The 15,521-nt window shown below is 40.4% G+C and overlaps 1 protein-coding gene across 5 annotated transcripts in view; it reads left to right on the top strand.

Moving 5' to 3' along the window:
- LOC104586852 (protein ENHANCED DISEASE RESISTANCE 2-like) overlaps positions 1 to 15,521 on the top strand; it is a 76,860-nt gene that overhangs the window by 19,954 nt on the left and 41,385 nt on the right. For all 5 annotated transcript variants that reach the window (XM_010244218.3, XM_088900448.1, XM_010244221.3 and 2 more), the window contains one exon: positions 1,144 to 1,247. In XM_010244218.3, the coding sequence (XP_010242520.1) occupies positions 1,144 to 1,247 (104 nt within the window). The remainder of the gene's footprint in view (positions 1 to 1,143; positions 1,248 to 15,521) is intronic.

Below are 15,521 nucleotides of genomic sequence, written 5' to 3'. Positions count from 1 at the left end.
GTTTAGGGTGTAAACAGAATCAATCAACCCCACCCTAGAGAGTCAGAATATATTTATGTGAAATATGTATATTTACAGAAAGGCCCTTGTGGGGCAAAGAAGAGAAAATAAGAGAGAAAGAATTAACAAGATAGTGTACAATAAGGACTATAGTAATAAGGTACAACAGGATTCTTCACACTCTTATCCAAACTTTTTTTTTGATAACCAGAACTTTTATTGCTAAAAAGGAGGGCGGGGTTTCCCTCAATGAGACAAGAACACGAGCTGATACAGATTTGAACATATGCAAGACTAAAAAGCGGGGGGTGCAACTTCCTATAGCAGATCAATGAGAGGGTCCTTTCCAGCTTTGCTGATGATGAACCTTGTAGCAGACATCTTGGGCTAAAAACCTGCTGCTTTTTTTTTCCTGTATAGACCAACAGATGATAGTGGGCAGCATATTCTGTTAAATCTATCCCTGCCAATAAGAAATCAACCTCTGATGGTCTTCTGGAATAATCAATTGGTTGGCAAATGGCTGTAGGAAATGAGACCATACCTCATATGGGTAAGAAATAAAATTTTCTAAAGAATGGAATGGCAGAACAGGATTCATGTAGCTGACCCATATACAGTTGGGGCAAGGCTTGATGATGATGATGAAAGAATGATATGATGATATACAAGAATAATATATGCCAAGAAACCCTAATTATGGGTTAGCAATTGTTAACTATGTTGGATCTTGGATCTTACTTTATTCATAAAAAAAACTGGGTTGGATCTTGCGGTTAATTAGAAGATGTTTCATAGATTCCTCAAACTCCTTGCATAAGCAGCACAAGTCATCAATAACCATCCTTTTATTTCTGAAGTAATCTGGTGTTAAAATCCTGTCCAAAACAGCAGCCTACATATAAAAAGACATCTCTGGTGGAACTTGGAATTTCCAGATCCACTTCCAAATTCCAAGAGATGTAGGATTGGGAAGAGTCCTCCACTAGGAGACAAAAAGGACTTGAAAAGATGACCTCTAGTCCTTGCTTTTTGGATGTTTATCTTCCTCTACCAACTATTTATTTATTCTTAATATGATCCTATTTAATTGGAATAGTTTATGCATCTTTTTAAGGAATGCATGTGCTTCATTTATTGCAGCATCAAGAGTCACTGAATGTTAATGGGAATAAACCTTACTTGTCATTTGAATATAAATCTGGGGATAATGGAAGGACTGCTTCTTCATCTGATCATGAAAGTCAGTAAGTGGCAATTACCTTTTATTTCTTTTTCCCTATTGGTCATAAAGAGTTGATGGAAATTATTTTGCTCTTTCTTTTTTTTTTATATTTTTAAGAATGTATCATTTCTACTAATTTGTATAAGAATTAACAGCAATATACTAAGTGATTGTAACACCCATGTACAGTTAGAAACTATATTTTTCTATCAATAACTGAACTTTTATTAAAAAGTCAGTAAGTGGCAAAAGAAGGGGATTCACTTAGAGCCGAGGTTGTGGCAGTAACAGAAAGGTTAAAGAAGGCTAAAGAATTGAATGTCAGAAAGTTAATTGTAGGAGATTCAAAATTGTTGTAGGTTGGTTTCAAAAAGGGAAAATGGATTATGGAAGTTTGCAAACGAAAGAAGAAAGTTCAATTGGCTAACTCAGTATATAGAGATTCAGTTGCAATGGGTTAAGAGAAATGCTAACTCTTTTGCGGATGCTCTTGCTAAACAAGGGGTGGGAATGGATTAAATGTTTTGGCCTGTATTGTAATTCTGTTTTTTGTTTCTCTCAGGGAGGGTTAAGAGATTTTACCTCTCCCGCTCTTCCTCTGTACTTTTCTATTAATTCTTTAATAAAAGTTTCTGTTATTGATAAAAAAGTTAGTAAATGGAAATTACCTTTTATTTCTTTTTCCATATTGGTCATGAAGAGTTGCTGGAAATTATTTTGCCTTTTCTTTTTTTTTTCTTTATATTTTTAAGAATGTACCATTTCTACTAATTTGTATGAGAACTAACGACAATATACTAAGGGGAGAGGTAAACTCTCTTAACCCTCCCCAAGTAAGAGTTCAAATTACAACATGACCCAAAATAAACTTTCCCTTGTATCCGCAAAAGAATTAGCAGTTCTCTTTACCCACTGTAGCTTTATCTCCAAGTCCTGGGTCAGCCACTTAAACTTTTTTTCATTGGCAAATTACAACATGACCAACTTTGAGTCACCTTCAACAATCAGTTTTCTGATATTCAACTCTTTTGCTCTTTTAATTCCTTCCATTACCGTCATGATCTCAGCTCTAAGAGAATCACCTACACCAATAGGACCTGAAAATAGAGCAATAACTTTCCCTTTTGCATCCTTTTAAAATTATTTCTATACCTGAAGGACTTGGGCTACCTTCACTGCTTCTAACAAAATTCAACTTAGTGAAACCAACATCTGGTGGGGACCAAAGTGGACAAAAAGTCATGGTTTTGAGAGGGGCTGACTTAATCACTTCTTTCTAGTTCTTGAACAGATCATTTGTAGATATACCCTCAAGTCCAAAGACTTCACCCAATTAACCACCCTAACAGGGATGGTTTCAACGATGGCATCTCTACTTTCCTTTTCAGAGAAAATCCTTTGATACCTTTCTTCCCAAATTATCCAACAAATAGCAACTGTTGCAGATCTCCACAATATTCTACCCTCTTGACCACTTGACAGAAAAGGAAGCAAACAAGCTTTGTACATTTGGTAGGGGGTTTATCTGCAACAAAACAAAGAGAGAAACCAATCCTAAATCATTGAAAGAGATAAGCGGGAGATTAATAAGTGATAGCAACTCTCACCATTAGCCTTACAAAGGATGCACCAATTAAGGCATAAATACCAATTAGGTCTTTTTCTTTGGAGAAAATCACAAGCGTTGCACTTTTCTAGGAAAGTTTCCTAATAGAAGGCTCCAATCATGGGAGAAATCGGTTTATCCCAAACTTCCTTGACTGGAAAATATTGCCCAAGGCCATCAAAGGGTTGAACTAATGCTCTAAAAAACGAGGTACAAGAAAAGACATCGGGGGGAGATAAAGTTCAAATCCGGTTATCCACTCTTGAGGGATCTAATATCACCCCTTCCAAAACTTGAATCAAGGTCGATATATTATTCAATTCAGAATCTCTGATACCCTTTCTAAAACCCAAATCCCACTCAAACCCATAATTTGAGTTAGAAGGAACCAAATAAGTGGAAATAGGCTTGTTTTTAAATATTGAGAGGGAATACAAGGAAGGAAATTGTTCTTTCAAAGGTGAGTCCCCCACCCAAACATGCTCTCAAAATTTCACAAGGTTACTAGAGGACAATTCATACCTGATAAAAGCAAGAAGGATGGTAGAATGGCATGAATAGATTTTCAAGGTGAGGCTCTTGTGGTCCTAGTCAACACTCCCACACCCCAATCGTCAGTCACTTGCCCTTGAATGCTTATAGTTACCTTGTCCCATAACTTATCCCTCTCCACTTTCAATCTCCATAACCATTTTCCCAATAGAGCCTCATTCCTCTTTTGGATATTTCCTATGCCTAATCCACTATCACTCTTACTTCTACTAACCATCTTTAATTCTATGATCTCTTTTCTCCTCTCTTGGTTCCCACAGGAGATCCCTCATCAGCTTTTCCATACTTATACTCACTCCCCTTGGTATCTTAAACACTGACAAGAAAAAAACAGGAAAATTGGCCAAAGTGGATTTAATTAATGTATTCCTACCACCCAAACTTGCCTTGCCCCCTCCAGTTCCTCCAAAAATTCCCCCTTGCCCCTTCTTCATTTGTCCCATACACATTTGTAAGTCCCCACCTCCACTCTCCCTCACCATTTGAAAGAAAATCAAAATTGAATGCTCACCTCTCTTCTCTCCTATGTTCTTGGGTTGTTGCTCCCTCTCCTTTTTGATTGGAACTGATGAGCTTGTGTTCTCCTGCACCTCTACTTGGCCAGCTCGTGTTCTCCTACTATTCTTGTACTTTGTCAGCACCTAAACCCACTCATCATTGCCATTTATTTCTTTAGTCTTTGTTCGTTTTGATCTAAAGGGATTAAACCCCTTTTTCATCGAAGACAAGTTAATTGCAAAAATGCCCTTCAACGTTTTGGCCCAATTACCCCAGTTTCCCTTTTAAAGTTGAACCTCTTTTGTTTGAAATGGTGGACCTTGTACTTTGTCAGCACCTAAACCCACTCATCATTGCCATTTATTTCTTTAGTCTTTGTTCGTTTGGATCTAAAGGGATTAAACCCCTTTTTCATCGAAGACAAGTTAATTGCAAAAATGCCCTTCAACGTTTTGGCCCAATTACCCCAGTTTCCCTTTTAAAGTTGAACCTCTTTTGTTTGAAATGGTGGACCCCACTCCCTTTACTTGCTTGAGTGTTACCTGCTGTTAAGTCCTTAAGTTTGCTGGACTGGGAGCAAGTTATTAAGATACTCCAGTCACAACTTAAAAAAATAATAATAAAGAAGAAAAAAAGGGCTTTCTTATAAGCCCAGTCAGTCCTATTGGTGGGCTGAAACATTTTAATAAAGAAAGGGGCCTGCAGTCTAGTTTAGTGAACAATAGGCCCCGAATTAATTGGGCTTATTTATAATGCAATAAGCATTTACTGGGCCTGCAGTAGAGCCCATTTAATGGAACAACATGCCCTAAAAGAATAAATCCATTTTGATTAATTTCTGATGAGGTGTCCCGCTTATTTATGAGGGGATGCCACTTGTCTTATTCTAACAAGATGACTATTTTCCCTCCTCTAACCACTTGAAGTGGGGGGACACGTCACCCTAGGGAGAAGGATTTATTTTCCCTCCTTTAACCACTTGAAGTGGGGGGACACATGTCACCCTAGGGGAGAGAAAGTTATTTTCCCTCCTCTAACCACTTGAAGTGGGGGGACACATGTCACCCTAGGGTGAAGGATTTATTTTCCCTCCTTTAACCACTTGAAGTGGGGGGATACATGTCACCCTAAGGGAGAGAGAGTTATTTTCTCTCCTCTAACCACTTTAAGTGGGGGGACACTTGTCACCTTAGGAAGGAAGAGTTTTCTTTTCCCTCCTTAACCCATTTTAAGTGGGGTGACACTTGGCACTCTAAGAAGAGAGGAGTGGGGAGTTAGTTAACCACCTCCCTCCTCTATATAAACCCCTCTCCTACAAGGAGAAGGGGCTAATGCCTTTTTGTTGGCTATTACTAATTGATTTGTAGGATTTCTAGCATTAAGAAGCAAGTGGGAAGAGAACAAAGAAGAAGATTGGTGTGGAGAGCATAAAAAAAAAGGAAGAAGAAGGTAGGGAATCTTGTTTTCTTCCTACACCTCTTCAATATAATACTCCTTGTGCTTCTCACATGGGATGGAAGCCCATATTCTATCAATTCCTCTCACTCCTTTCTTTCTTCCTTTTATTTTTCTTTTCTTCCTTTTTCATATTGAAATACATGTAAGGAGACAACCGTCTACAGCCTTGTTCATGAAACTTGGCTGATTATGGTTCCTTACAACCTCTTAACCTATGTGTGAGGGGAAAAACCATCTACAACCTTGTTCATGAAACTTGGCTGATTATGGTTCCTCACAGCATGATAATGCATACAACCACAATTTAAAGGCCATTTGTAGCCTTATTGATGAAACATGCTTTTTATGATACTTATTTACTTGTTATGCATACAAAGTTTGTTTCTTTATATGCTAGTTTTCTCTTTAAACAAAGAGGGAATATATACCAGAATTTTCAAAGGAAAATTTTGTAGAAAAATGATACTTAGTTTAGTCTTTATTCATTGGTACTTCTGAACCAGAATTAAAAGGTTTTCTCTACCCCTAGCAGAGATGTAATCAAGGGAATATCTATGTGATTTCCCGAATTGGGTCTACCCAAATAACAAAAAACCCAGTTATTAGTCTAATTGGGTGAATTATGTTATGTGAGAAATTATACTAAAAAAAAATTTCCACTAACATAATTTTGGCACGCCCGGTGGGACCCATTCTCCTTTTCATCTCTGGTGAAAGAAGTTGAAATGAAAGAATAGGCTAAAACTTAAAACATGGTGATGGTTCATACATTATCTCTATATTTGTGTTGTGCCTATGAAGGAAGAACTCATGGCACCAAAAGTAATTGTTCACTACTTTGAACTCACGGCTACAAAAAAGGAGAAAATGGGGGGCTCAAAGAAGCCTTCCCACAAAGCAACATTCACTGTGGATGTGAATCCCCTTGCTGCTGCCACCATGTCCTTGGTTCCTAAGACAGAGAAGAAAATTAAGAAGGAAAAAAAGAGAAATGTCACTAAGACCTCTTTTGCAAGAAATAGCCTACATGTATGGGCGATGCTCAACTCTGCCAAAAGGGCAGGTTTTAAGCCTCCAAAGGCAAAGGTAACCAAAAAGATTGCCTCATCAACCTTGAAGATCACAAAATCAAAGGTGGTCTCTCCAGTAAAGGTTACCAAACCAAGGGCTAGAGTGATTGCCCCAACTCAAATCATGATCGAAACCATTCCTGTGAATTTGCCAACTCCACCAGAAGCACCAATCATGATGGTGACCATCTTTGAAGAAAACTCTATTTCCAAAACCTCTACCGAGGTTTCAAAGGAAAAAAATGAAAATGCTTCTACTTCATTGCAGCTGAAACCTCGAGTTATTGAACTCGGGTCATACGTGAAAGAGATGGTGACCATCTCTGAAAATGCTCCGTCTCTTTTTGGAGCCTATACGTGAAAGAGATTGACTCAATAAGGCTGAGTCTTTTTTCTTCTCTCTTTTGACTGAAGTAATGAGATAAAGAAGTTAGAAACATGCTAGCTCCTATACTTATCTAAACAAAAGTCCTAATCATAGTAGGACTTTTGTTTACTTAACTAATGGACAACTGGCTGTCTTTTAATTTGTTGGGCCTTTCTTTAAGTCCTTAAAGTATGGGACCACACTTTAAATAATGGTCCATACTTAAGTTATTTAAAAGCTTTTAAGGCCCATTAACATATTACTAAGGCCCATTTACGTTAAAAGCTTGTAGGCCCATTAACACATAATTTGGGCCAATTCCAATTTAAAACATAGGACCACACTTTATTTATGGACCCATATTCATAAGTTTCTTAAACCCATTTAATTACACTCTTTAAGCCTTATATAAAAGCTTTTTGGGCCCATTAGATAATGGGCCACACTTAAGTCATACGGGCCAATAATAATAATAATAAAAGAAAGCCCAACAATATATGTGTAGGCCTTTTCTTTTACAATTTCAAGCCCATCAGAGGGGCTTTTGTTTTCAATTTTGAGTCTTAATAAGTCTAATTCACAAAAATCTGTCCCAATCAATTAAAAATGGCTTGAGCACTGCAACCTCAAGCTATTTCTTGAGCTCATAGTACTCAAGGGGGTACTGTTAAGTCCTTAAGTTTGCTGGACTGGGAGCAGGTTATTAAGATACTCCCAGTCACAGCTTAAAAAAATAATAATAAAGAAGAAAAAAAGGCTTTCTTATAAGCCCAATCAGTCCTATTGGTGGGCTGAAACATTTTAATAAAGAAAGGGGCCTGCAGTCTAGTTTAGTGAACAATAGGCCCCAAATTAATTGGGCTTATTTATAATGCAATAAGCTTAATGGGCCTGCAATAGAGCCCATTTAATGGAACAGCATGCCCTAAAAGAATAAATCCATTTTGATTAATTTCTGATGAGGTGTCCCGCTTATTTATGAGGGGATGCCACTTGTCTTATTCTAACAAGATGACTATTTTCCCTCCTCTAACCACTTGAAGTGGGGGGACACGTCACCCTAGGGAGAAGGATTTATTTTCCCTCCTTTAACCACTTGAAGTGGGGGGACACATGTCACCCTAGGGGAGAGAAAGTTATTTTCCCTCCTCCAACCACTTGAAGTGGGCGGACACATGTCACCCTAGGGAGAAGGATTTATTTTCCCTCCTTTAACCACTTGAAGTGGGGGGATACATGTCACCTAAGGGAGAGAGTTATTTTCTCTCCTCTAACCACTTTAAGTGGGGGGACACTTGTCACCTTAGGAAGGAAGAATTTTCTTTTCCCTTCTTAACCCATTTTAAGTGGGGTGACACTTGGCACTCTAAGAAGAGAGGAGTGGGGAGTTAGTTAACCACCTCCCTCCTCTATATAAACCCCTCTCCTACAAGGAGAAGGGGCTAATGCCTTTTTGTTGGCTATTACTAATTGATTTGTAGGATTTCTAGCATTAAGAAACAAGTGGGAAGAGAACAGAGAAGAAGATTGGTGTGGAGAGCATAAAAAAAAAGGAAGAAGAAGATAGGGAATCTTGTTTTCTTCCTACACCTCTTCAATATAATACTCCTTGTGCTTCTCACATGGGATGGAAGCCCATATTCTATCAATTCTTCTCACTCCTTTCTTTCTTCCTTTTATTTTTCTTTTCTTCCTTTTTCATATTGAAATACATGTAAGGAGACAACCGTCTACAGCCTTGTTCATGAAACTTGGCTGATTATGGTTCCTTACAACCTCTTAACCTATGTGTGAGGGGAAAAACCATCTACAGCCTTGTTCATGAAACTTGGCTGATTATGGTTCCTCACAGCATGATAATGCATACAACCACAATTTAAAGGCCATTTGTAGCCTTATTGATGAAACATGCTTTTTATGATACCTATTTACTTGTTTTGCATACAATGTTTGTTTCTTTATATGCTGTTTTTCTCTCAAACAAAGAGGGAATATATACCAGAATTTTCATATGATACTTAGTTTAGTCTTTATTCATTGGTACTTCTGAATCAGAATTAAAAGGTTTTCTTTTTCCCTAGCAGAGATGTAATTAAGGAATATCTATGTGATTTCCCGAATGGGGTTTACCCAAATAACAAAAAACCCAGTTATTAGTCTAATTGTGTGAATTATGTTATGTGAGAAATTATACTAAAAAAAATTTCCACTAACACCTGCTACCGCCTATTTCCTCCCCCCCTCTTTCCCACTTAAACCTCCTGACCTTTGGCCTTCCACTGAGCCCTCCTCTCTAACCCTTCGCTATCTCTCCTGCAAACCACTTGTCCTAGTTTTGGCCATATGTGCCTCTTTAGTGTTTTAAGTGTCCACTTCATTATCTTCTCTTCCCAGACAACTTTTTGGCTTCCATTTCAATTCTGCCTCCTCTGCACTACAACCTGATGAACCTTCACCTACCTCAGCCTCCACTCCATCCTTCTTCACCACCACTTCTTCAAAATGTTTTCCATCCATCGAAGCTTCCTCCTTTTCACTCCAGAACGACCCATCAACACCTTCAATGATGAATCTCAGGTTGTAGTGCTCCCCTGTAAAACCCAGTTCTATTCTATCTGGGATTGCAGCGGTGTTCTAGACTTCAACTAGTAATATTGCGATGTCAAGCTTCTCCCAGGTTCGATTCCTGTCATCAAACTTCAAGAACCTACCACAACATCTAGCAATGTCTTCAAATGTCAAGATACTCTAGGCTTGGTATAGGATACCAACCACTTGTCCAACCGTCTGGTACTCTAGGCATTCCTGTAGCTACTTATCCAACTGTCTGGTACCACCAATTCAACCTTAAATCAAAACTTCTTTCTTTTGTTTTCTTTGTTTCCAACATCCAGTCTGCAAATTGCCTACTATGAAACATGAACAACAATAACCCAACACTCAGTTTTCTCACCCCCATCACCTTCTCTCTTCCCCATTCTAGCATTCCCCACTCATATAACTTTTCCGCCCCATAATCCTTTCCCACCACTCTTCTCACCAGATTCACATTGTAAGACTTTCATTCTCTCCTCTATCTTCTCTGCCTTCCTAACATCTACTGCAACTCTCTTCCTCCTGCCTTCGTACATTCTCTTCACCTTATATTCCTTTCTTTCCAGATGATTCTGCAAATAGCAGAAAGTATGCAACTCCAAAGCTTCCTAGCCTTCTTGCTACCTTCTCTAGACAGGATCTTATCCAGTGGGCAGTGGCTTGACAGGATGTCCAGTGACTCCAGACTAACCACCCACTTGAGAATCTTCCTCTATCTCAATTCTCTCAATTTTCCATGAAAAAGTCCACCTAAGGTCCTGGAGAAATGCTATCTCACTGCTAGTCCCCTCCTCCAATTAGGCTGAAACCGAAAATGGTCACACCATCAATAGTAGTTTATCAAAAATAGGAGACAGACACATGTTGGCCTCCTGAACAGCTTGTGGCTTCTTGAATCAAATTTTATTTCCCATGTTGTGTTTAATACTGTAGAGAACACTGATGTGGGCCCCACAGCTGTGGTCCCCACTGTGTTCGTAGGACAGTATGTGTAATTATTTGTTTCAGTCATGGTAGTGTCAGCTGGTGGTCAGTTTGTTATTTCAGTTGTTATTTGCTTTATTTGTCATGTAAGTACTAAGGGCAGATCTGTCCTTTTCCCTATGTACTGAACATAACCTATAAATACTAAGAGAGTGGCGGCGGCAAATCATTCTGAATCTGTCCCTTCTTTCAACCTTTGTTTCTCCAGTTCTTCTCCTCTCTTTTCTTCCTTTCTCTTCCTTTTCTTCTACTTTTCCTAATCTGAAATCTATTAGGGTTCAAGGCTGATTGTAGTCTTGATCATCTACCTGGTATCAGAGCCTATCTATCTAGGGTTTCTCATGTGAGTCTAGTCCAGCCGACCACATGAGAACTATCTAGGGTTGGAAGTTTATGAAGTATACGTTGGCTGATTCTTGGAGGTTACCAGAAGAGGTTCGCAGCTGTTGAAGACTTGCCACGGCTTGCAGAGTGTTGGTAATCAGGAAGAATCAGAGAAGGCTAGGGTTCAGGCAACCTTGGAAGGTAGCGAACAACATTCTCTGGGTAAGTCTTATTTATTTTCTAGAGACTGCTATCAGTCAAGATAGGTTGGACCTATCTAGAAGGAGCGACCAAACTGTTTTAGGGTTTTCTCTCTGTTCTAGGGTTTGACATTAACCTTGCGGCAAACCTTTCTGTTGGGCCGAACTCTTGTTATCCTCTTGGAAAGTGCTTGTTTTAGGGTTTTCTCCCAGAGGTGACCAGTTTTAAGGTTTCACATTGACCCTACGACAAAACCTAATTGTACGGACTGCTTGGAAAGTGCGGCTGAGCACTTATTTCAGACCTACGATTGAAACCCTAATTCTGTTCCAGCATCTCAGATTGCTCTCTAAGCTGGTTTCAGACCTATTTTTGGTTTCGAGCTCTTTTAGGGGGTGAAAACTTGTACGGACTGCTTGGTACTGTGATTGCCGATTGGTTTCAGATCAGATTTATACTGGTTTCATGCATATACTGTGGTTGCCGATTGGTTTCAGATCAGACCTGCATTGATTCCATACTGATTTCTGATTGTGATCGACTGTCCAAGTGCTGTTTTTTGTTGTAGTGACCCTAACAGTTCGTACCTACTGATTCTTGACCAAAGATGGAGTTTAAAAATCAGGGAGAAGGTAGTTTTGGGAACAACAATTATGGTAGTATATCTGAAACTGGGTTTTAGATTACAATTGTGAGATTTGATGGGTCAAACTACTTGGAATGGGCCCAATCAGCCATGATGGCTATTGGGGGAAGGGGAAAACTGGGCTACCTCTTGGGAGATGTGAAAGAACCTTCCAAGGAGGACCCGATGTACACCAAGTGGGTTCAAGAGAACTACTTGGTTATGGCATGGCTGTGTAATTCTATGCAGCCACATGTCAGCCAAAATTACTTGTGGGCCAAGATAGCCAAGGAGATATGGGATGTTATGAAAGAAACCTATTCCCAACCCCTTAATGTTGCTAGAGCCTATGAACTGAAGTGTGAAGTGAATAGTCTTAAACAAGGAGAGAAACCAGTTTCTGTCTACTTCTCTACCTTGAAATCCCTGTGGCATGAGATTGATCACTTAGAGACTCTTGAGTGGGAGAGTCCCAAAAATGCACAGACTCACAGAAAGCAAGTCGAGACAAATAGGGTGTTTGAATTTCTGGCTGGCCTAAATTCAGAATATGACATTGTGCAGCAACAGATACTGACCAGAGATAGTGTGACCCTCTCTCAAGCATACTCCCTGGTGCATAGTGAAGAGACCAGGCGGAAAGTCATGATGCAACCTCAGCCTCTTTCCCCAGCCCTGACAACAGTTAAACCTAAGTCAGGGGGTGATCCAGAAAGGGACAGGAAGAAGGAAGATAAACGGGACCTGGTATGTGAACATTGCAAGAAACCCAAACACACAAAAGATACTTGTTGGAAGCTGCATCCTCATTTAGTCCCAACAAAACTGAGAAATAAGAAGGGTACTGCTCATGTGGCTGTGAATACTGATTCAACATCCTCGTCAAGCACAAAAGACACACCCCTAGAGACCTTAGCTACAGTTCGGGCTGCCCTAATACAGTTGGAAAAGGAAGTTGGGAGTTCAGCTCAGCCATCTCAGTCACCAACGGCCTCTGCCACATCTGCCTTTGCACATTCAGGTACTCGAGCCTCATCTTACCATGCTTTATCTCCAAGTAATACTGAACACTGTTGGGTAATAGATTCAGGTGCATCCGACCATATGACTAGCTTGCCATCATTGTTCATTACTTATCACTTGTCCAACGGTAGAGATAGAGTATCCATTGCCGATGGCACTCTTGTTCCCATTTCTGGCAAGGGTGACATCAAGTTATCGGATACTATCTCTTTATCTTCGGTCTTGCATGTTCCTAAGCTTGATACTAACCTACTTTCAGTCAGTAGTATTACCAAACATATGAACTGTTCTGTAACATTTTTCTCTGACCGATGTGTTTTTTAGGACTTGGAGACGAGGAAGGTGATTGGGACTGGCCATGAGACGAATGGGATCTATCTGCTCGGAGGGAGTTCTCGTTGGGAAGAGCCAGTGGATAAGAAGTCCTTTGTTTCTCAGTTTGTGAGTCCGGTCATGCTTTGGCATAACCAATTAGGTCATTTATCTTTCCGGTCCTTGAAGAGTCTGTTTCCTGCTTTATTTGAGTCTGTTGAGTTGTCAAAGTTGAGATGTGAGAGTTGTGAGCTTGCCAAACATTGTAGAACATCTTATTCTTTGAGTAATAAAATGAGTAATTATTCTTTTGATATTGTGCATACTGATGTTTGGGGGCCATATCACATCCCTTCTATGGGTGGGTACAGATATTTTCTGTTGTTTGTTGATGATCATACCCGTTTTTCTTGGGTCTACCTTATGCGTTCTCGAAATGAGGTTCCTGCTCTGACCCAAAACTTCCATCAGATGATTCTAACTCAGTTTGGGGCCAAGATCAAAGTTCTTAGATCTGATAATGCAAAGGAATACTTTGCTAAGCCATTGACCTCTTACCTCCTTCATCATGGAGTTATTCACTAGAGCACTTGCCCTCATACACCACAACAGAACGGAGTTGCCGAAAGGAAGAATAGGCACATCTTGGAGGTGGCTAGAAGCATTATGTTTACCTCCATTGTACCTATTTGCTTCTGGGGTGATGCCATCCTCACGACAGTATATCTCATTAATCGGGTTCCTTCCCAGGTTCTTGATATGAAAACCCCTTTTTCCCTTCTATACCCAGACGAGGAGTTGTTTACTGTTCCCCTTAAAACCTTTGGTTGTACCTGTTTCGTTCAGCTTCTCGGGCCCCATCATTCCAAGTTTGACCCTAAGGCCTCCAAATGCATTTTCCTCGGCTATGCACAAACTCAAAAGGGTTATTGCTGCTATGATCCTGTTTCGGGGAAGAAGTTTGTCTCCATGGATGTCACCTTCTTTGAGGAGAGCAGTGGGAGTGGGGATTTGGGTCCTTTTCCTCAGGGGGAGAGCAGTGGGAGTGGGGCTGTTCCTTTACCTATTCCATTGGGTGATGAAGGCTATAATGGTGAGGGTGGTCAGAGGGATCAGGAGTTTAGAGTCTATCACAGGCGATGCAGGCAGGTTGATCCCAGTCATCGGCAGTCCAGGCCATCTCCAGTTCCTTCTGTGGCTCCAGATCCAGGTATTACAGTCACAGAGCCCATTGAGACACCTTCCACTGTTCCTTTACCTTCTGCAGATGACCTTGACCTCCCTATTGTCGTCCGCAAAGGGAAACGACATTGCACCACATCTACAGCTCACTGCATTTCCCAGTTTTTATCCTATGATCGCCTATCTCCCTCTTACCGGTCCTATCTCACTTCCATTGCCAATGTCCCTATTCCAAGAACAGTGCAAGAAGCCTTATCAGTTACAGAGTGGAAAGATGCAATGCAAGTTGAAATGGATGCCCTGTTGAAAAATAATACTTGGGCGCTAGTTGACCTACCCAAAGGAAAGAAACCGGTTGGATGTAGATGGGTATTTACTGTGAAGCATAATGCTGATGGCTCCATTGAAAGGTACAAAGCCCGACTGGTTGCAAAGGGGTTCGCCTAGACTTATGGTATAGACTACTTGGAGACCTTTGCCCCAGTAGCCAAGATGACCACCATCTGAGTTCTGTTATCCCTTGTAGCAAGTCATTCTTGGCCCTTGTTCCAGATGGATGTTAAAAATGCTTTTTTGAATGGAGACTTATAGGAAGAGGTCTATATGCAGTTGCCTCCTGGATTCTATGATACAGAGACAGGTAAGAAGGTTTGCCGACTGAACAAGGTATTGTATCATTTGAAGCAGTCACCTAGAGCCTGGTTTGATAGATTCAGACTAGCCCTTGGAAAATTCGGTTATGTACAGGCCCAATCAGATCATACACTGTTCATTAAGAGGGTGGACTCCTCTCTAACCCTGCTTGCTGTGTATGTGGATGATATTGTAGTGATAGGAAATAATAGTAGTGAGATTGAGTCCCTCAAACATCTCCTCCATCAAGAGTTTGAGGTGAAAGATCTTGGTACACTACGGTACTTTTTGGGTATTGAGGTTGCTAGATCTAAACAAGGGATCTTTATCTCTTAGAGAAAATATGTTCTAGATCTGTTGGCAGAAACTGGAAAATTAGGTGTTAAGCCTGCTGATACACCCATTGAACAGAATCACAAGATTAGTGCAGAGGGCGGGGAGCCTCTTGAAGACAAAGTTATGTTCCAACGGTTGGTTGGAAAACTCCTATATCTTTGCCTCACTCGGCCAGATATCAGTTATGTAGTTAGTGTTGTCAGCCAGTACATGCATTCCCCTAGAACTACTCATCTTCTTGCGGTAGAGAGAATATTAGCATACTTGAAGAGATGCCCGGGTAGAGGTATACTGTTCAAGAACAATAATCACATGAAGGTGGAGGTCTATACAGATGCCGATTGGGCTGGGAGTGCTGATGACAGGAGGTCTACCTCTAGATATTGTGCCCTTGTGGGAGGTAACCTTGTCTCTTGGAGGAGTAAGAAGCAGAGTGTTGTTTCTTGCTCTAGTGCTGAAGCTGAGTACAGGTCAATGGCTAACGGAGTGGCTGAAATCCTATGGCTGAGATTACTACTTGAAGAGTTGGG

Source organism: Nelumbo nucifera, chromosome 3 (assembly GCF_055504915.1).
Source record: "Nelumbo nucifera cultivar China Antique chromosome 3, China Antique-T2T, whole genome shotgun sequence".
In the NCBI taxonomy this organism is placed as follows: Eukaryota; Viridiplantae; Streptophyta; class Magnoliopsida; order Proteales; family Nelumbonaceae; genus Nelumbo; species Nelumbo nucifera.
Note: the sequence above shows the minus strand (reverse complement) of the source record. Positions and strands in the feature narration are given on the sequence as shown.